Raw genomic sequence first — 23,033 nt, forward strand, 5'->3', positions numbered from 1 at the left:
AAAAAAAAAAAAAAAAAAAGATAAAGGAGAAGATTGGACCCAAAGACTACCTAGGTCTCTTCCATTTTACACTTTGTAATGTACGGTACTTAACAGTAATTGTATCTTTTTTTTCTGGTACTGGGTGGCGTTTAAGCTCAGGGCCTCAAGTTTGCTGCTAAGCTGGCTTGCTTGCTTGACTTGCACTCACCCAATTGACCCATGCCTCCAAGCTGACCTTTGTGTTAATTATTTTTGATACCAAGTCCAGGCTTCTAGTATACTTCCTTTAATATTTGCTTAAATTATAATTGTTTACAAACATTGTTTCCCAAAGTAAGTTGAGCCCCTGGAAGCCCCAGTATACTTCTATTGTATGGTTGTTTAGTGTTAATTTGTTCATATTCCTTTTAAGGATATTCTTTGGCATTATGTTTTTGGCCTAAATTCTTTGTTTCTTTTGTATGTTAATATAGTTTCTATAAATTCATTTATTCTTTTGACTTTTTGCTAAGTCTTGTGATTGATTCAGATTAATGGCTCTTGGGCTCCGTAGGAGTCAGCAAACCCCAGAATATTCCAGACATAGCACATGGCTAACTTGCTTCTTGCTGTTTCTGAAGGACCACTGCCAGGCCTCCAGAAGCCAAATTTGTTGATTTCTTTCCCCCTACTTAGGATTTTGCATTTCTTAAGCAAATGTGATTTTTGCTGATGGACTTTGTGGCTTACATGTTTTGATCCATATTGATTATAATTGCACTAGATCCATAAAAAATAATAATCAAATGTTCCTTGAATAAATGAATTCCTCCATAAATGTTCCATAACTTTTTTTTGTATATATCTTTTATTGTAAAGATACTGTAAGAGGGGTTACAGTTACATGAATAAGGTAATGAGTACATTTCTATAACTTATATGTTATATCCTGAAACCTTGAAAGTCCTCAATTAGGTATGAAAGGATTAAGAAACAATTTAAAGTTCTTTATTTAAATTTAAATACTTTATTTCTACCAAGGCTTGGATAATTTCCCCTCAAGTGAATTAGGTTGATCTCTGATGAGCTTATGAGTTTCAGTTTTATTCCTTTGACTTTAAAATTTAGGTTTATATTCTGAGCTTAGTTTTTAGACCAGTGTAGCTTGGTTTTGCCATTCTCTTGTTAAAGAGAAATGGAAAAATGAACTCAAAAGTGTTAAATTGTTTGATCACGTGGTGCTAATTCTGACCAACCCTGAACCCACATGGGAATATTTTAACTATTTTACTTTCTCATTCCTGTCCCCAGTTCTCCCCACTTAGCCTAAGGTTGATGTCTGTGCCCCTGAAATACACTAAAGTGCCATCTTCCAGTGGTTGCCACATGTAAATAATCTTTCTCTTTCCATAACCAGTTTTTATTTTTGTAGGGGAGCATAGAGGAATGAGTTGTTGGGCCTGAAATTTAAAAGTGCTGTGGTTTGGGCCTGAGGTCTAAAAACATTTCACCAAATTCCCAGTGATAGGAGTTAGTCTAAGTGGCAAATTAAAAACTTCTTATGGCTGGGCACCAGTGGTTCATGCCTGTAATCCTAGCTGATACTCAAGAGGCTGAGATCTGAGGATCATGGTTTGAGGCCAGTCTGGGCAGAAAAGTTACACTCTTCTTTAATAACCACCAGAAAACTGGAAGTGTTGTTGTGGCTCAAGCAGTAGACTGCTAGCCTTGAGCAGAAAAACTCAGGGACAGTGTCCAGGACCTAAGTTCAAGCCCAGTGACTGAAAACAAAACAAACCAAAACAAAAAAAAACACCAAACCAAAACTTGTTATGCTAAACTCATAGATTAACTGAAAGCAAGATAAAAGCTGAGCACCTGTGCCCCCTCCCCCCCTTCCATCTGTGTTATTTTATCTGATCCATTCTCTCCTAAATTAACATACCACACAAAAATACAGAACATAGAACACAGATAACTTAGAAATGTACACCTTTCTGTCTGGACCCTGGGATAGAACCAAGACAAGAAGGTTCTTTCCCAAAATAGGGAGATCTAGCCCCTTGAAGATGAAGACAGACCTGGCATAAAATGACTGTCCCTCCCAGAACAAAGTCCATCTAGAGAGCAATAAAGACCAACAAAACACTTGCCATGGCAGAGTGGTACCCAGATGCTGTCTTGAACAAGCCAGATACATGTGACCAAAATAAGTCTACAACAGAGTCTCTACTAAGCACACAGTATTAAGAAAGAAAACCAAGGTAAAGAACTCAATTTCACCTTAGCATGTTGAGTTCAACATTCTACCTAACAGACTAATGGGAATGTTCAAGAGAATCTCCTTAGTTCCACCTTTCTTTCCCTAGCCATAGAATTGTTATTCCCATTTTCAGCAGTTTTCTGTGACAAAGCTTTCCTGTTGTACTCAACCCCCCTTGCTCTAAGTTTCTTGCACCCCAGTGATCGCTTCCTCCATCTCCAGTATTTTGGTCTTCCCTAACAGAAGTATGAAACTGCAGATGAAGACTTTGCTTTCTTTCTGTGTCTAAAACGTCTTAGTCACACCCACAATCCCCCAAAATACCCAGCCACCAAGACAGTACTTATAAACGTGAGTTTTCCCTGCCTTGGTCAGTGCACAAAGTTGTTTACCTGCTTGCTGCAGTTTTAATTTGGGCCTCTTTGTCCAAGTCTCTTTATTATTTTTTTAAGTTATTATAAAAACAGAGGGGTTGTCTGGGCCTCTGTAGTTGGGCCCCTTTGTTGGGTTGCAGCTTTAACTTTGGTTTTGAGTCCATTGTCAAGCTAGAAGAGAATGCTGTGTTTAGCCTGATCCGGAAGGTGTCACAGTGGGGCAGCAGGATGAGTCTCCTCCTAAGGATGGTCTTCTAGGATTTCTTCAGGTGATGTGAAAGATCCCGGATGAGCTACCATGTTGTTAGATACGGCTTGGGACCTTGGCATGTCACCTAGGAATAAGGGCACCAAATCAAAAGCAACTGGGCAAGGCAGTATTTACCTCTGCAGAACGGTGCACCCTCAGCCAAAAATCTGGTGAACAAGCTATGAGAGTGTGTCTGCTGCTTACTTTTTATCCCTAATGCAGCAGGCTCTGCTCCTGTGCTTGAATTGGATGAGCTCAGGTTCACAATGTGTTCCTGATTAGCTAGTTTGAAGAGGGTAGGAAAATCTTAATTACTCACATCCTCTGTTACTTTCTTGAAGAACTTGAAGAATGTCTTAATTACTCCTACCCCCTGCTGCTTTCTTGCTTATGATAGTCTTAGAATCTACTAGAGCCAAACCACCAGGCAAAAGTAGGAAATGTTTTTTTTTTTTTTGGTCCTGTTGTGGGGCCTGAACTCTGGGCCTGGGCGCTGTCCCTCAGCTCTTCAGCTCAAGGCTAATGCTCTACCACTTGAGACACAGCGCATCTTCCGGCTTTTTTCTTTTTGCTTATGGGGTGCTGAGGAATTGAACCCAGGGTCTCATGCATGCAAGGCAAGCGCTCTACCACTGAGCCACCTTCCCAGCACCACAAAGTAGGAACTTTTAAGCAACCCCCTTTGATAGGAAAGACAGCTTTTCTCACAACTAGAAGTCCAGTGGAGGTCAGTGAACCTTATAATTGAATAAACAATGGGCTGGGAAGGTGGCTCAGTGGTAGAGCGCTTGCCTTGCATGTATGAGGCCCTGGGTTCAATTCCTCAGCACCACATAATCAGAAAAAAAAAAAGCTGTAAGTAGCGCTATGGCTCAAGTGGTAGAACACTAATCTTGAGGTGAAGAGCTGAGGGACAGCACCCAGGCCCAGAGTTCAGGCCCACTACCAGGCCCCACCCCCTACTCCCCAAAAAAGTTTTAGAGTATGTACTTTTTTTCTTCTTTTTTTGGGGGGGGGTCCAGCTAAAGAGCTCAGGGACAGCGCCCAGGTCCAGAGTTCAGATCCCACGACCAACCAATACACACACACACACACACACACACACACACACACACATATACACATACACATATATATATACACACACACACATATATATATATACATATATATACATACACACACATATATGTATATGGCAATAAACTCTTTGAATATGTGGCAGGCTGTATCTGTCTGTATCTGAATGTACCAACTCAGGGATTATTGCTCATTGTCTGGTAGCTATTTTGTAAAAGTATAAAGGAAAGTCTGTGATGAGAAGATTACAATAGCTCTACTGTGTTACTGATGTATTGGCTTAGAAGGGGAAACCTGGGCCATGTATTCATCCACATGAAATGACTTCAGAAAACCCCTCTCCTCTGGAGGCTTTTGATTTCTTTCATAATGAAGTATTTAAGAGTGTTTAATGCAATATCGCCCCCTCCCCCAGCATCTCTTCTTCCCACCAATGCTATATGGCCCTTCAAAAGTATTTAGTCTTCATTTTTTTTTCTCACTTTGGAAGGAAGTGGTTATTTCATGCTTTTTTTTTTGGTACTTTACCATATAGATAGAATATGAAATTATACTATTTTATATTCCAGAACACAGGTACTGTTATTGAGCAGGGATCTTCATACAGGGGGGTAATTGGTATCTCTTTAGGTGGTATAATTTGCTAAGAGCCTGAAATATCATTAGCAAGAGAAGACTTTTATTTCTACACTGCAGGCAGCTTCCCATTTTTTTTCATTATTGAATCATTTGAAACTTTCATTAGATATACTTATAGTCAGTCAAATGCACAGATAGCCTGGTCCCTTTTCTAAGAGAACCAAGTCTGTGTCACCTGATCAAGAAATGGAACATGATTGGCTCCTCTTCTGTTCTTCCAGTCAGTGTCACCTCCCAAGGTGAAAAGACAACCCTGGACTTATTGTTGTATGACTAGTTCTGTCTGGTTTGACTCTTACATGGCATTCTCTCTTTTATTTATTTATTTTTTGGGTCTGGTTGTGGGGTCTGAACTCTGGGCCTGGGCGCTGTCCCTTAGCTCTTGCTCAAGGCTAGCACTCTACTACTTGAGCCACAGTACCACTTCCGGCTTTTTTTCTTTTTGCTTATGTGGTGCTGAGGAATTGAACCCAGGACTTCATGCATGCAAGGCAAGCGCTCTACCACTGAGCCACCTTCTCAGCCCAGCATTCTCTCTTTTGTTCAGCATACTTGTAAGACTCATCCATGATGGAACATGTAGTAGTTTATTAATTCTAAGGAACATTGTTCCTTTGAGCATTTCACTGGAGAATGTACTTATGAGTGGAATTATGGGCTGGGTTATAGGTTATGTTCACCTTTACCAGATAAGTATTGCCAAATAATTGCCAAAATATTTGTACCAATTATATTTTATCAGCAGTGTGAGTTTTTTTTTTTTTTTTTTGGGTTCGGTCATGGGGTCTGAACTCTGGGCCTGGGCGCTGTCCCTCAGCTCTTCAGCTCAAGGCTAGCACTCTACCACTAGAGCCAGAGCGCCACTTCTGACTTTTTTCTTTTTTTGCTTATGTGGTGCTTGCAAGGCAAGCACTCTACCACTGAGCCACCTTCCCAGCCCTAGCAGTGTGAGTTTTTTAGTTTTTCAATTATTCATGCCTAAGCTTGGTAATACATAACTTATTTAGCCATTCTGGTGCTTTCCTGGTATTATGACTTTATACTTCCTCACAGATTATTACAGTGAAACACTTTTTTCCCCCGTTTATTGACTATTAGATGTTCTCTTTTTTGGGGCGGGGAGGGATGCTGAAGGGGTTGGTCATGGGGCTTGATCTCAGGGCCTGGGTGCTGTCCCTAAGGTCTTTTCTTCAAGGCTAGTGCTCTATCACTTAAAGCCACAGTGCCACTTCCGGTTTTCTAACGATTAATTGAAGATTAGAGTCTCATGGACCTTCCTGTCTGGGCTGGCTTTGAACCGTGATCCTCATATCCCAGCCTCCTGAGTAGATAGGATTACAGGCATGAGCCACTGGTGCCCAGCAGGACTCTTTAAGTTTTGTGAAGATAAGTAAAAATGTGTAGTCCTACTGGGGGCATGGTGCTTAACACCCTAAACTTTTAGTAACTAGGTACCAAATATTGTTAGAGATTAAATACACTGGTAGAAATTTCCTTTGAGGAGGGAGGACAGGCAAGCAAAACATGGTGATTTATCATGGCAGGTGCCTTAAGAAAGTTAGTTGCTCACAGATTCCTGCGGGAACACAAAAAGTATTATTTGCTCCCAGATTGACTAGGTCTTATTGTCATTAGGAGGAATAGGACATTTCTTTTGTTTATTCAGTATTTGAGTGCTTATTGTGTCTCCAGGGTACTATATTATCATTCAGGAAAAGCAAAAAGACTCAGGCTCACAGAAGGCCTGGCAGTGGAGAGAATCTTCTTTGAGGAAGAAATGCTTGAACTCAAACCTGGTGGTCAGAGAAACATTAACTAGGACAACTGCAGTTGAGGGCAGAGGCTAGGAAGAAGGGCTCTATCTGAAGACCTCAGCTTCCTCATTTCAAAACTTAAACTGACAAGTTCAAAGTTCCCTTTTATTCTTAACAGTTCTGGAATGTGTAAACTAGTTGGCCCCCCCATTTTGGCTCTTGGTTGTATGTAGCTTCTTCATTTGTACTATTAATCTATGTTAAGTACAATGCTTGCCACATAACGGCTCACAACAGATTGTAGATATTCCTGTAAGGTTGGGGTGGTGAAGGGAAATCCTGGGCGGAGCAGGCCCATCTTCAAACTCAGGAACTAGAGAGCTTGGCTCAGAACTCCTGGCTCCCAGGTTTTCAAGCCCTAGATAGTGAGCTGAGTAAACTGGTGAAGGTCAAGTTTTTCCTAGCTGATCTGTGATGCATACTTTATTTTTTTATGTTTTATTTTTCTGCTGTTATTGAGACTTGAATGCCAGGCCTCAAACTCTTGCTCTACTTTTTTTGCTTATGGCTGACAGTCTAGTTCTAGCTTTTTGGAGGTTATTTGGATATAAGAGTTTCAATCTCAGCTTCTTGAGTAGCTAGTTTTGTAGGCATGAGGTCTCGGTGGCTAGCCATACTTTATTCTTGCCAATAGCCAGTTTAGTATGTGATTAACCAGCAAGAGCAAGTCTGAGCCCTGTGAAGTTTTCAAGTCTGACTAAGAGAACTATTGACAGTCTGTTAAGGTCTCTTTTGTTCTAAATTCTCACATCATTTAATGGGGAGAAACAACCCCAAACCTAAACAAAACAAATTCTAGAGGCCCAGATTCAAATTCTGGCACTGTGTTTTTTTTTTCTTTTTTTAAACTAGGCAACAGTAGTCAAAACTCTTGGCTTCTATGTTTCACTGGTTATAAAGTTCACATCTCAATCCAGCATTTAAATTATTTACAGTTTAATTAAACATGGAACATCGCTGAAGTATAGCAGCACCTTAAAATCTAATTTTTCCTGTTTTTGTCTCATAATGTTTTAGAGTTGATTATTTGATTTAGTTTAAATGGGCTCTTTTTGCCTTTAACTATTGAGGTTGACAAGTTGTCTAATTTTATGTGCACTTGTTGGAGGTCTATTGGACTAATTCGCTCAATGCATTCAATACGTCTTTGTGCTAGATGAAGCATTCTTCTATGTCCTTTTCATGTGTCTTCTACCTTCCAATAGTACCAATCACTAAAAATAACTGTTACTCTTCTAGTAAGCTTTATAAAAGCTTATGTTTCACTTTTTTTTATAACTGAAGATTATGAGACACAGAGGTTTGATTATGTAATTCAGCACTGGAGTGTGATTTACTATTTTCCTTTTTACTGGACAGCCTCAAAGCCTTCTTCATTGAGAAGAAAGGCTGAAGTGACTCTTAATGCTATCCCACAAGCCAGTGGTCTATCTGATTGATAGTTGCTGGTTGTGATCCATCCAGATTTCTAATGGTGCTCCAGTGTCTTTCTAACTTAGTGGTCAGCAGTGTCTTTAAAGGTTAGTGGTCATTGGTATTGGGTTAAACTTTTGTTCAAATACTTCAAGCCAGAAACCCCTACCAAAGGATTGGTAGGTTTGTTTCCCCACTCCCTCGCCTTTAATTTCCTGCAGGTATTGCTGTCTGTGGGGCCTTCTCAGATCTCTTCTGCATGTGCATGCAGACTATATCAGATAGGAATATGTAGATTGTGTAGATTCTCTTTGGACTGTCCTATGTGGATGCATGATTGCATGTCAAGGTCCCTATAGCTTCTCCTTTTTGAATCTCTCCATTAAAATTCTGGCTATCTACTGCTTATCTTGCTCATCTATTACTTATCTTAACCAAGATGGTGAAACTAGTCTTCCTCCTTCATTTGCCTCTAAGCTCAGGGTTTTCCATGTTCCATTTCAAATGTAGTTTATCCTCATCTGTAGCAAACTGATTCTTCTAACCTGCCCCTTTCTCCCAAGTAGAAAAACTTTACAGGGCTGGGAATGTGGCTTAGTGGTAGAATGCTTGCCTGGCATGCATGAAACCCTGGGTTTGATTCCTCAGTACTACATAAACAGAAAAGCCAGAAGTGGTGCTGTGGCTCAAGTGATAGAGTGCTAGCCTTGAGCAAAAGACACTTAGGGGCAGTGCCCTGAGTTCAAGCCCCAGGATTGGCAAAAAAAAAGAAAGAAAGAAAAAAAGAAAAAAGAAGAAAAACTTTACAGGTTGAGTTGGGGTTAGGGATAAAAGCAGCCCCAGATAAGATGTCACCCACTCTCATGTTCTTAATCTGAAGTCAGTAAGTTGGTTTGTTTGTTTGGCTTTTTAAAAAATAAATAACTGGGCCAGGCTCTGCAGGCTCTTGCTTAACTACTTAGGAGGCTGAGATCTGAGGATCAAGGTTCAAAGCTAGCATAGGCAGGAAAATTGGTGAGATTCTTTTTTTTTTGGGTCCTGAACTCTGGGCCCGGGCAATGTCCCTCAGCTCTTCAGCTCAAGGCTAACGCTCTACCACTTGAGCCACAGTGCCACTTCCGTCTTTTTCCTTTTTGCTTATGTGGTGCTGAGGAATCGAACCCAGGGCCTCAAGCATGCAAGGCAAGCGCTCTACCACTGAGCCAACTTCCCAGCCCATTGGTGAGATTCTTATCTCCAGTTAACTACCAGAAAAACTGGAAGTGGTGCTCTGGTTCAAAGTGGAAGAACATTAGCCTTGAGGAAAAGAGGTCAGGGACAACATCCAGGTCCTGAGTTAAAAGCTCCACAAGTGACAATAAATAAACAAATGGGGCCGGGAAGGTAGCTTAGTGATAGAGTGCTTGCTTAGCATGCATGGAGCTCTGGGTTCTATTTCTTAGTACCACATAAACAGAAAAAGCTGGAAGGGCTCTGTGGCTCAAGTGGTAGAGTGCTAGCCTTGAGCAGAGAGAGGCTCAAGGACAGCGCCCAGTCCCTGAGTTCAAGCCCCAGGACTGGCAAAACAACAACAAAACAAAACAAATAGGTGGCTCAGTGGTAGAGTGCTTGCCTAGCATGCATGAGGCCCTGGGTTTGATTTCTCAGCACCACATAAGCAGAAAAAGCCTGAAGTGGTGCTGAAGCTCAAGTGGTAGAGTGTTAGCTTTGAGTTGAAGAGCTGAGGGACAGCGCCCAGGCCCAGAGTTCAGGCCCCACAACTGATAAAAAAAAAACCCAAAACAAAACAAAAACAAAAAAACCCACCAAATAACTCTCAAATTTGATATATGCCTTTGGTTGATATCCAGAGCCCTGAACTTGTTGTTTTGATAATTTTGTCCGTTTTCACTATTGTTTTAGGGAGGATTGTTGCACGACTCAGCAATATTAGAAATCCTTCCCTTCCTTTAGATTTGCTCTTATATTTGTCACTTCGGTGTTCATTCATTCTTGAAGCATAGATAACTAAGTTCACTTTCCATATCCCTGAAGTGTATCCTTTGAAATTTTCCTGAATGACAGTATCTCACTGTTAGCCCAATGAGCTCCCTTCCCACAGCTTAGCATGCTCCTTTCCTAAGCATCACTAGGCCCATTTAGTAAAGGCAGTAAATAATCAGCCTCCAAACCCCTTTACCTTGAGATGGCACTTCTCTGGGGCAGCTACCACCATATAAGGCAACAAGAGCCCCTCAGAGTGACCTTCAGGTCTGGGCAGTTGCAGGACCCCTTATCTACTACTTGGGCAGCAGCCATAAATCCTAGTGTGCCATGATGAAGCCTCTGGTCCACATGTCCGCACCAGGGTCTCTGCCTCCTTAGCCCCTCTAGCCCCTCCTAAACCTCCTAGGTTATATAGGTCACCTGAGACAATAGCTAGCACTTGTTCTCTCTTGTGAGAAGGGGTCTTGCTGGTCCCTTTACTGGTAACAAACCTTTTCTTTGTTCTTTGTACCTGGATGTCTGTGTGTTTTTTCTGGCAAAGTCTAATATACTCTAACACTCACATACAAGTCTCCTTGTGTGAAATTGTACTTGTTTTACTCTAATTGGAGAAAAGTGGTTTTCAGTTAATTATTTTATTTTCAGCACATTGAAAGTAAATTCCATTGCGATTTGGCTTTTGTTTTTGCTGTTGAGAATTCAGTGCTCAGCCTATTATTCCTTGGAAGATAATTTTACTTGGGTGGGTTTTAGGATCTTATTTTGCTTTGGGGTTCTATAGTTTCACTTTTTAATTTTTTGTATTTTGGTATAGTTTTATTTACCTTGCCTGGAACCTGTTGGGTATTTTCTACCTGTGACTTTTATGAGTTTTTTTTTAAATTAATTTTTGGCAGTACTGGAGTTTTGAACTTGGAATCTCATACTTGTATAAGAATTCTACCACATGAAGGGGTTTGGAAGGTGGATCAGAGGTAGAATGTTTGCCTTGCATGCATGAGGCCCTGGGTTTGATTCCTCAGCACCACATAAACAGAAAAGGCCAGAAGTGGCACTGTGGCTCAAGTGATAGAACACTAGCCTTAAGCTGAAGAGCTGAGGGACAGTGCCCAGGCCCAGAGTTCAGGCCCCATGACCGACAAAAAACAAAAAATGAAAACAAGAGTTCTACCACTTGAACCATTCCTCCAGCTTTTTTTGCTTTAACTGTTCAGATAGGAGCTTGTGATTCTTGCTTGGGTCATCCTCAGACTATGAACCTCCTATCTATCTATACTTTCTGTGGAGTTGATGTATACCATGGTGCCAAGTAGTCTTTTGTTTTCTTTTTCTTTTCTGTGCTAGTCTAGGGTTCAAGTTCAGGGTCTGGCTGCTCTCCTTGAGTTTAGTTTGCTAAGGTTAGCACTCCACCACTTGAGCCATAGCTTCTGGCTTTTTGGGTAGCATTGGAGATAAGAGTCTCATGAACTTTTCTGCTCAGGCTGGCTTTAAACTTCAATTCTCATATCTCAGTCTCCTGAGAAGGTAGAATTTCAGGTGTGAGGCATTGGCATCCCTCCACTTTCTTCGTCTTCATCGTCTTCTTCTTCCTCTTCCTCTTCTTCGTCTTTGTCTTCTTCGTCTAGGAAATTTTCTCAGATAATGCTTTGCCCCCTTCTTGAATCCATTTTTCTCCCTCTGAATTGTTTACTAAATGGCTATCAGATATTTTCATTCTGACATGCATGTTTTTGGAACTGTTCTCCATCTATATTTGTTATCTCATTGATCTGTGCTGCTTTCACACATTTCCCCCTTCCCCACTTTTTCTGTTGTGTGAGATTCTTGATATGTAGCCCAAACTGGCCTTAGATTGCCTATCTTCTAGCCTCAGCTTCCCAAGTCCTGGAATTACAGGTGTTCTCTACTATGCTCAGTTTCTGAGCTACTTTCTGTGTAATTTCTTCCTCTAAGGAAATTTCTCCCTACTTCTCATGAGAACTTTCCCTAGGGACATTTATGGGCAGGAGGTTGTTAAAATTTATTTTATGAACCATTCTGTGTAATGCTTTTGTGGTTGGAGCTCAGTGCAGAGGGACTTGTTGGACCTGTTGGGCCTCAGCTTGAACCTAAGTTTTGCGCTTTGTCCTTTTCTCTCTTGAAGACTGCCAGAAGCAAAGCCCTAAGTTTGTATGGTTTGGCAGTGGCTTCAAGTCAAAGGCCTTCTAGATCTCTCCTTTTTTCCCCTTATGTTCTTTCCTTCTTGGTTTGGAAATAGTTCTGTGATGTTAATAATTATTATTATTAAAAATTCCTCTAGCATACTTATTGGAGGAATGCCTAGCCTGCCATTATTAGAAATGAGTAGCTGCTCTTCACTCATCTTGAGCATTTATATTTATAGTTCACATATTTCTCATTGCTAATGCTCTTCATTCCTTCTTGTTGATCTAGTTTTTCCATCTGGTGCCATTTCTCTTCAACCTGAAGAACTAGCATTTCTTGTAGTGCAGGTCTACATAGTTATTCCTAGACTTTAATGTTATCTTCATATTTGAATGAAATTTTGCCCTTGTTTAGCAGGGCTCTTAAAACAATTTCAGTGAGGTAGTTGTAAGGAAATATTTTGCGTTTCCAGGTTTCAAGTCCCAGTTTGCAGCATCTTATGTTGGGAAATGTTAAGGAGTATCCATACCAGGAGTATGGATAAAGAAAAGATCTGACAGAAACTCATAGGCCAACAGGTTTTATTTGCTCCAACCTGAGAAGGGTGACCATGTTTCTTCAGCCCCACTGAAGAAGAAATGGGATGATGATTCCCTTACAATGAAGGTCTCTTTTATTAGGTAGAAAAGTGAATTCAGGTGGGGCAGTGGGCTGGGGTAGTTTGTCACCAGAGGGCAAGATGGGAACAGAGGAAGGGCTCTTTGTGCAGAGATGAATCATCTTGAATTACAAGAAAGGTTTTTGTTTGTTTGTTTTTTAACAGCATGGGCTTTTAGCAGACATGTCAACAAATGGTGTGGCCCTCAGTTCACAGGTTATCTCTTTACAGCACAGAGTATGTTTGAGGAGTGAAAAAGAGAAGGGAGACAATTCAGTGAAGTTGGTAGCAAGGGCAGTTCTAAGATATGTCCATTGGGGAAAGGTGAGTATTTTTAGTTTAGGTCATTTTCCATTGTAGATCTTAGATTGGAATTTTGGGGGGTTCTGGATTTAATTTTTAAATACCAACTAGAAAACGAATTGCAGAAAATGAATTGCAGGATTATTCTTGCTATGTAACTTTCATGCCATGTATCCATCATTCCCCTCTGGACTTGGTGCCCATCTATGCCCCTTCTCACTTTGTTTAGGGAAAATAACACAAAGCCCCAAATCATTTACGTTACCCTTCTATAAAGACCTTTTGATTCACTCATTTGTGTAACATTAAAATTACATTAAGCTGAGTGCTGGTGGCTCATGCCTGTAACCCAAGCTACTCAGGAGGCTGAGATCTGAGGATTGTGGTTCAAAGCTAGCCTACACCAGAAAACTCTGTGAGATGCTTATCTTCAATATACTACTCAAAAAAGCCAGAAGTAATGCTGGGCACCTGTAATCCTAGCTACTCAGGAGGCTGAAATCTGAGGATTGCAGTTCAAAGCCATCCCAGGCAAAAAAGTCTGTGAGAATCTTACCTCTAATTAACTACTAGAAAACTGGAAGTGGCAATGTGGCTCAAGTGGTAAAGCACTAGTTTTGAGCTGAAAGAGCTCAGGGACAGCGCCCAGGCCCAGAGTTCAAAACCCACGACTGCCCCTCTCTTCCCTCCTCCCCCAACAAAAAAAAGCCAGAAGTGGCACTGTGGCTAAGTGGTAGAGCTTGCCTTGAGCAAAAGAAGCTCAGGGACAGCACTCAGGCCCCAGGACCCACCCTGCCTTCTCCCCCCCCCCCCCCCCCCCCCCCCCCCCCCAAAAAAAAGATTAAATTAAGATTGTTTCCATTTAGCAGTATTTACTTTAAGGGAACAATGTTGAAGCAGGTAGTCATTGTATTGTAATTAGTTTTTCTTTGTTATTAAACCCCTTCACAGTCTGACTTTTCAAAGTGTTTCAGTTATCTAGATGGAAATGTTTGTTGAAACCTTCCAGTGGTCCCATATGTTGTAAGTAAAGTCTTGCCTGCTTGGCAATGCATTAAACAGCCTTCAGTTTATTCAGTCCCTGTTTCTGTCCTTAGCTCTGTGTTCTGCTAGTCCTGCCAACAGTTTTGCTGTTTCACTGTTTCACACCTCTGAGCCCTGGTATATCATGTTCCTTTGCCTGGAATTCTTTCTTTGAATCTGGTAAAATCCCACTTGTCCTTTAAAAGTCAAATTTCACAGTCTCTGATGTTGTCCCTGTACCTTCAGTTTATTATTCTTCCTGTGCCACTGTGGAACCTTTTGCATTATTCTGTTACTGACTCTCTGTGAAATAATATGATTATTTTTATTTATTTTTGCTTTGCAGTGCTGGAGATTGAACCCTTGCATATGCTAGACAAATGCTTTACCATTGAACTATATATCCCCAGTGATGTGATTATTTTAAATAGATATTTAAGCCCAAGTATATAAGTTGGAGGTTCTTTTGGAGGCCTTGTTCGTATGTTGGCTTTGATAGAAATGTTGAGTGAATGGGTGAATTACCATGTGTAGCTATGTCATTGAGTGACAGAAATATATATTTCTTCTAATAATGACCATATATTATTATCATCTTTGTGTTTAATCTTATGCATACTACATTTAAGAAACAATTTAGTTTATTTATGATGTCTTTGTTTTTAAAGACAAAATGATTGAAATAATTGTAAACCCAAGATAGTCTTCCTAAACTATGTTTCAATTTCCACCAACAGAATCCAACTTGGCGGAGTCTTGATTTTGGAATAATGCCTGACTGTCTTGACACATCTGTGTCTTGCTTTGTGGTAAAGATCTGGGGTGGAAAGGAGGACACCTACCAGCTGCTGATTGAATGGAAAGTCTATTTGGATGGGCTGAAATACTTGGGTCAGCAGGTAATTTTCAGACTACAATGTCAAGTGGTTACCATCTCCAAATTAATCTGTCTAACCATCCTATTGATTCTTATGTCTATATTCTCTATTCTAAAGGGAGAACTCCGTGGTTGTTTACTTAATTTACTTATTTATGTCATTATGTTTGAGTTGCTGCCTAATTTAAAAAAATACTTTTTAACTCAAGACATTTATGCAGAAGTACCCAAAGTGCCAATTTAAGGAGATTTTTGCTTGTGTGTCTAAAAAAAAGATACAATGTCTCATTTTCTGTTTTGTCTCTTCTTTGGATGTCCTGTAGATTCTAAAAATTAAGTTGAAATATGGAATACACCACTAGACACATCTATTTTGATGAGAAGAGTTGGGTTATTACAGGAATAGGAAGAGCTACAAATTGTTGAGTACAGAGATGACAAGTGTCTGGCTTTATGCAGCTACCTGGCTTCTCTGCCTTTGCTGTACCTAGGAATGTTACAGTCCATAGCTCAGAATGTTCTCTTTGAACTCCAATAACTCCATAATCCTCTCTGACAGCATTCCTATTAGCAATCAGTTAGAATTGCCTGCCTGATTATGATCCTCAGACATTAATGTTACTATAATTCATGTTTAAAGCAACCTTGTGAAGGTTGATATTACTGCCCTTATTTTCTAGATAGGAAAATTTAGCTTCAAGGAGTAAGAAAGTCTTCAACATCATACAGCAGGGTGGAGCTAAGACTTATATCTAGGCCAACTTAAAAAAATAATTCTCTTTGTGTTGTGCCACACTGATGGACACATGTGGTCCTTGATAACTCTCTACCTAGCAAGATACCATTTCTGTTTTATATTTCTTATGGTCCTATTATTAAGAATAACCCTAAGTATTAGTCTTATACTATTTATGAACAGCCTGGATGTTTTCTGAATTTTTTTCAACATATATGTGTTGGTATATTTCTTTTGAATAAACAAAGTAATTCTGAATTTCGTTTTTATAGTAGAAACATTCTGCAACTCAGTTTTATTTTTAATTTTAATTTATTTTATTTTATTATCCTATTCTATTCTTTGATGTGCTAGAAATTGAACCCAGGGCCTTGTTCACATTAGGCAGGCACACTCTACAGAACCCTACAATAGATTTCTTGAACTTTCTAACTGAAAGATTATGTCTTTTGACCAATACCTACCCTATCACTAACTATACCCTAATTCCTGTTTACTTCTGTTCTCTACTTCCATGTGTTCTCTTTTTAAAAAATCGCATACATTGTCTTAGTCATGTTCTTGAAGCTAGAGTTTTGGATCCCAGGCCCAACTTCTAAGATTCCACATGTTAGGTTTGACCACTTGTTCTTATATGCCAAATTAAAGGACAGTAATTGGGGGAGGCGGGGGGAGGGTGGGAAGGGATGGGAAGGGGAAACAAAGGAGAAGGTTACAATGCTTGATAAGAAATGTACTCATTATCTTGCCCATGTAATTGTAACCCCCCTCTGTACAGTATTTTCACAATAAAAAAAAATAAAGGACAGTAATGGTGGAAGGCAGAGGAAGAAGACTTGTTATGTGGAATAGGTAGTCATGGGAGAAGGCAAAGTAAACACTTTGGCCCATCTTTAGCTTTCTTTGAGCTACAGACATGGGCTTTTTGTATAGACAGTGTTGGTTGGGACAGCAAAAAAGTCTGCATAGTAACAGTTCTAGTTACAAATGTGGTCTGTTTGGTCATTAACTCAGTTCTAGTCTGCCATGGGTTCCAGAAGATTTGTTATCACTGTAAGCATGTTAGGGGAACAATCTGATCCCCTTAAGATGATTACTTTTGCTCCACAATGAAGGCTCATCACTACAGGTAATTATCTTTGTATAGGGGCAGAATCTGTCTTACAAGGCTTTATTCCTTCTCAGGACTAGTTTTGGTTTCTTGCCATTAAGATGTTGCTGATCAGTCATGCCCTTCCTGGATTGGAGGTGGCTGCAAGGGTAATGACTCAGAACAAGGAGAAGACACAAAAATGGAGGCAGGGATGCCAAGCTTTTCTCCTGCATTTAATTAATTTGTGGACCCAAGTATGGAATCAGTGTTTTTCAACAAAGGGAGTTTAAGGACCTGTTACAATTCACCCCTTATGCTTCCACATTACTTTGTCTTGAGGAATACAGTATTGGCTCATCTGGCTTTCTATATTTCTTGGACAGAAATCTATATATCAGAAAGGGGACAAATAGTTACAAATAGCTATTTGTAGTATTTGAAGTATTTTGAAGTCAAAAGTACTTGTTTAAAACTAGCAATACCATTATAAAGTAGAATATAAGAGGGAGTAAAAGTCACAAGGCATCCAATTAAATATCTCTTTGGATTACTAAAAGGATATGTTTGAAGCTACTAGAATTAGACATTTTTATCTTTATTTAAATAGAAGACCTTGACCAAAAATAGGAGTTTGCCTTCTGTTGGTGATTTGTTAGATAGCTTGCTTACGAATCTCTTCTTCCCAGCCTCTTAGTTTTGGTTACTTTTGGGAGGGTTGGCACTAGTGATTCCTTTTGGATTCTAACAACTTTCTTTCTTTTCTGAGCAGGGTTTTTGTTTGTTTGTTTGTTTTGTTGTTGTTTTTGGCAAACTGTCTCTGAACAGGTGGCACCCCCTCTTCCACTTCCCTTTTAGTCACTGTGTAGTTTTTTTTTGTTTTTGTTTTTTTTTTTTGGGTCCGGTCGTAGGGCCTGAACTCTGGGCCTGGGCGCTGTCCCTCAGCTCTTCAGCTCAAGGCTAACACTCTACCACTTGAGCCACAGCGCCGCTTCCGGCTTTTTTCATTTTGCTTATGTGGTGCTGAGGAATCGAACCCAGCGCCTCAGGCATGCAAGGCAAGCACTCTACCACTGAGCCATCTTCCCAGCCCACTGTGTAGTTTTTAATGGTTCTTCATTGCTGGGATGAACTTTTTCTAAATGGTTTTATCTGATCCAACATTGGAGGGGAAGAGACAGAGGTCAGGGGGGAAGTCAGTATCAGTAAGACCCTTTTGGGCAAGTGGAATTAAGAGGTCCTTAGGTTTAATTCTTTCTGTTCTATAGGTGATATCCTATTATTTCAAAAATGCTGTTTCAGAGCTGGGCGCTGGGGCTCAGACCTGTAATCCTAACTACTCAAGAGGCTGATATCTGAGGATCGTGGTTCAAAGCCACACTGGGCAGAAAAGTCCCCTTGAGACTCTTACCTCCAATAAACTATTCAGAAAAGCCGGAAGTGCCGCTGTGGCTCAAGCAGTAGAGAGTTAGCTTTGAACCCAGAGCCTCAGGGACAGTAGCTAGGCCCAGTTCAAGCCCCAGGACCAGCAAAAAAATCAGAATGCTATTTTAGTTGTTATTGTTAAAATGTATACTGTGTAAAATGACAACAGACAGTTTGTTACGAATTTTTACAAGGAAAATGCAAATCAAAATTAAATACAAATATTTAAAAAGCTAACTTCTGCCTCCAACTTCTGAGTGCTGGAACTGCAGATGTCCACATCTGTACACATCTTGGTAGTGATCTTAAAGTACTTTGCTTTAAAGTACTTTGCTATGCCTATGTCTAATCTCTGCCCTAGTTTCAGAGCCAGCATACAGGCATCTTCTTAGAACGTGGGCAATGGGAAGGCAGAATGCTGAGAATAGCATGCTTCAGAGAACAAAAGGAAAACAAATTTTTGTAAGCCAACAGGAAACTAAATGTCATTGTAGAAAGTCAAAACAGCTATTTATGAAATAGCTGTAATAAGTAAAATGGAATTACAATGGTTTGTTTTAATTTATTTTTGTATCAATACTAGGGCATGAACCTAGGGCCTGGGCAATGTCACTTAGCACTTTTGGCTCAAGGTTGGTACTCTGGCTCAAGGTTGGTACTCCACTAGCTCCAATTCTGGATTTTTGCTGGTTAATTAGAAATAAGAATCTCACAGACTTTTCTGCCTGGGCTGGCTTAGAACTATTATCATCAGCCTCCTGAGTAGCTAGGATTACAGGCATGAGCCACTGGTGCCTGGCTGCATTAGCCCTTTTTGATTAGTTTGTTTTTAAGGTATATTTTCACTTTTGCTCTGGTTTGACTCTCTCAGTAGTCCTTCTATCTCTGCTTGCCTAGGAGGCTGCTTTCAGCTAGCACTGAATATTTTCATGTAGGTCTTTGTGTTGACATATGCTGTCATTTCTTTTTGGCCAATAGCTGAGAATGGCTAATGTGAAACATATATTGAAATGTGTAAAAGACTGCCCAGCAGTTTTCTAAAGTGAATGTAACATTATTCATTTTTTTTATCAGCAATGGAAAATAGTTCCATTTGTTGCACAGCATTGCTAACACAGTTGTTGTCAGTCTTTTCAAGTTTAGCCATTTTAATGGATTCCAAGTGATACTTCATTGTAATTTGAATTTCCATTTTCTTCCCCCTCCTTCCTTTTTTATTTTTATTTTGTGCAAGTTGTAGGGCTTGGACTTAGGGCTTGGATGCTGTCCCTGAACTCTTTTCGCTCAAGGATCACACTACCAGTTGAACTACAGCTCTACTTCCAGCTTGTTTTAATTTTTTATTATAAAAAAGGTGATATACAGAGGGGTCACAGTTGTGTAAGTTAGGTAAAGGGTACATGTCACCCTTTGATTTTCATTTTCTTAAAGAAAAAAAAGATGTTTGGCATTGTAAAATATGTAAATATGTATGTGTAATCAGTCTCTGCCTCTTGTTGTGAATGTGTTGTTTAGGTTTTTTTTTTCCTTTTTTGGTTTCTTGAATTCTTACTAGTGACCTAAAAATTCTTTATGTATTTTAGATACTGTCAGTTTTTTATAAGAAATACATTTTTCAAATTTTCCTGCCAGCTAAGCTTAAACCATTTTCTTAATAGAACATGTGTTTTTTGATGTTAATTAACTCCACTATCATTTCCTTCTTTCCTGCTTTGTATGCATGGTCTGTTGCCTACCTAAATGCTACTAAGGTTTATTCCTATTCTTTTCTTTCTGAACTATTCTACAAGTTTTATAGTTTGAGGTTTTACATTTATCTGTTGAATTGACATTCATATGAAGTACAAGTTTCATTGTTCTGCAGATATGTGAACAACTGCTTCTGTGCTCTTTGTTGTGAAAGCTTTTATTTCCTCATGAATTACTTTGTCATCATTCTTGAAAAATCAATAGTCAAGAGTCATTTGTGTACACCTGTTTTTGGATTTCAGTTCACTTGGTCTGTGTATCTACCCTAATAGTCATATCAAGTTGTCTTGATTTCTATAGTTTTATAGTATGTCTTGAATTCAGATAACATTCGCCTTCCAACTATGTTCCTTTTGGAGAATTTTCCTGGCAATTCTAGATATCAATTAAAACATAAACAAGTTAAATAAAAGCAAAAGCAAAATATTTTTGTGTTTTTGGTTTTTTTTGCCTTTACATTTTCACTTTAGAATCTGTTACCATTTCTACAAAAATCCTGCAGGTATTTTGATAGGTATTGAATCTAAGAAAAATTAGGAAGAATTGACATTAGTACTGTGTATCTCTTCATTTATGAGAAGCTTTGGTTTGTTCATCAGTATTTTCTAGTTTTTTTGTATATAGATCTTGCACATATTTTATTATAATTATACCTGCAGATTTTGTATTTTTATGCAAATTTAATGACATTCCTTGAAAAATGCTCTTATTGGCAGGTTTTTTTTTTTTGTGTGTGCATATAAAGCAACTTATGTTTCAGACTCTGACCTTGATTAATTCACTTCTAGGGTATAAGTACCTTTTTTTTTTTAGATTTCTTTTATAAGCAGATACATTATCTGTGAATATTGACAGTTGACTGTTTTCATTATCTTTTAATGTGTGTATATGTATGTATGTATGTGTATATGTGTGTATATGTATTACGTTCACACATAAACACATACTTTTATGTACTGATGGATTTGAGCAGCTGATCCTGGAGCTTGAAATCAGGGCCTGGGAACTATCCCTGAGCTTTTTTGCTCCTGTTCTACAACTAGAGCCATAGTTCCACTTCTGGATTTTTTTATTTTTTATTTTTTTTGGTCAGTCGTGGGGCTTGAACTCTGGGTCTGGACTCTGTCCCTGAGCTCTTCAGCTCAAGGCTAGCGCTCTACCATTTGAGCCACAGCACCACTTCTGGTTTTCTGGTGGTTTATTGGAGATAAGAGTCTCACATACTTTCCTGTCCAGGCTGTCTTTGAACTATGGTCCTCAGATCTCAGCCTCTTTAGTAAGATTACAGGCATGAGCCACTGGCACCTGGCTTTTTTTTTTTCTTTCTTAATTGGAGGTAAGAGTCTCACAGACTTTGCTGCCTGGGCTAGTGGCACCTGGCTATTAATTTTTTTGTCTCTATATTCAGGAGGGTTATTGTCTATACTTTTCTTGAAGTGTACTTGTCTATCTGGCTTGTTATTATTAGACTAATACTGGTTTCATAAAATGGAATGCAAAGTGTTTACTTGCATTTTTCTGGAGGAATTTTTATAGAGTTGTTGTTACATATTCCACAGATGTTTGGCAGAATTATTTAGTAAAACCATCTGGATGTTAAGATTTCTTTGTGGTAAGAGTTTTAGAGTTTTCCTGCCCTTACTTCATGGACTGTGGAGTGAGCTATCTAGGCTATCTGTGACTTCTTAGGGGAGTTTTGGTGGTTTTTCTTTCAAAGTAGGCTATTTCATTTGAGATTTTAAATGTATTGGTATAGTTTTTCACAGTATGTCTGTGTCTTATGGATGTGTGTAGGATCTATAATGCTCCTGTTTCATTCTTGCTGTCATATTTTTGTCTTTGTCTTGATCACTTTTTTTTATTGTGAAAATACTGTACAGAGGCGTTAAAATTACATGGGCAAGATAATGAGTACATTTCTTATCAATCATTGTAGCCTCCTTTGTTTCTCCTTCCCATCCCTTCCCATCTTGATCACTTTTATTAGAGATTTATCAACTTTTAACTTTTCAAAAGCTAATATTTAACTTCATTGATTGTCTTTGTTACAAATTTCATTGATTTGTTTTTATATAATATTATTTGCATGCTTTAGGCTTAATTCACTTTTTGCTAGTTTCTTTTGGGAGTTACCAATTTGAAACTTCATTCGTTTTTAGGATCAGCACATACTAAACATTTCTTAAAAGCACTGCTTTAGCTATATATCCCACAAACTTGGATATTGTATTTTCACTTAATTCTAAATATTTTCTAATTTTTCTTCGTTTCCTCTTGGAATCAGACAATATTTAGAGGCATGTTGTTTAATTTTCCAGCTTTTCTGGACTTTACAGATTTGCTTCTGCTGTTGATTTCTGCTGAGTTTAGAGAAAATTCCTTGTATAATTTCAATACTTTGTACTTTTAAAAGGTTTATTTTATGACTCCAGGTATTTACTCTACGTTGGTGAAGGTTCCATGTTTGTGTTATGTAGGTTCTGCTATGGCTGAATGCAGTGTTTTACAATACTAGTTAGGATATATTGGTCTGGATTAAATTCTGAATGATGCATTAAATCAAGGAGAGAAATAAAGATGAGAGTAGGATCAGAAATAAGATGTAGCAGAGCTAGATCTACTCCCTTCATTTTCAATTGAGTGATGCTAGAACTTGTCAGAAGTCACATACGCATGCCAGAACTACATAGGAAACCCACACTTCCTGCAGTCTTTATAGCTTGTCACTACTTTGTCCTTAGAAATCCTGAACTAAGCTGGGCTGGATGTGCATTTTGATGACGGAGTCAGGGGATTTTGGAAACAGTCAAGATGGAAAAAGTTTGTTGATATTGCTTGCACGGACCATTGTAGTATCTTAACTTATATGAGATAACAGAATCCTTATGTTTAGTTCAGTTTTCAGAGCTGTGTTTACAATAGCAGCACATGGAGTGGTTCAGTTTTTTTTTTAACAAATACATAATGATTGGGAGCTTTATGAAAATCAAGAGTCCAAGTATTATTTCCTCAGTATTTAAGTGAGAAAACAGGAGCACAGAGAGATTAAATGATTTGTTGATGGTTACACAGTGATTAGTGGACTTATGTAATTACTGTTTCCTTGGCACAGATTGTATTTGTTCCTCATTTTACTAATTTGGATCAGCTGGGGCTGGGAAGGTGGCTCAGTGGTAGAGCGCTTGCCTTGCATGCCTGAGGCCCTGGGTTCGATTCCCCAGCACCACATAAGCAAAAAGAAAAAAAA

The 23,033-nt window shown here is 39.2% G+C and overlaps 1 protein-coding gene across 1 annotated transcript in view; it reads left to right on the top strand.

The window, feature by feature from the left end:
* Uvrag (UV radiation resistance associated) overlaps window positions 1-23,033 on the top strand; it is a 274,073-nt gene that overhangs the window by 9,968 nt on the left and 241,072 nt on the right. The window contains exon 3 of the mRNA XM_013014162.1: window positions 14,647-14,808. Coding sequence (XP_012869616.1) covers window positions 14,680-14,808 — 129 coding nt within the window. The 5' untranslated portion in view covers window positions 14,647-14,679. The remainder of the gene's footprint in view (window positions 1-14,646; window positions 14,809-23,033) is intronic.

The sequence above is a fragment of the Dipodomys ordii genome, unplaced genomic scaffold, assembly GCF_000151885.1.
Source record: "Dipodomys ordii isolate 6190 unplaced genomic scaffold, Dord_2.0 Scaffold22, whole genome shotgun sequence".
Taxonomy (NCBI): domain Eukaryota; kingdom Metazoa; phylum Chordata; class Mammalia; order Rodentia; family Heteromyidae; genus Dipodomys; species Dipodomys ordii.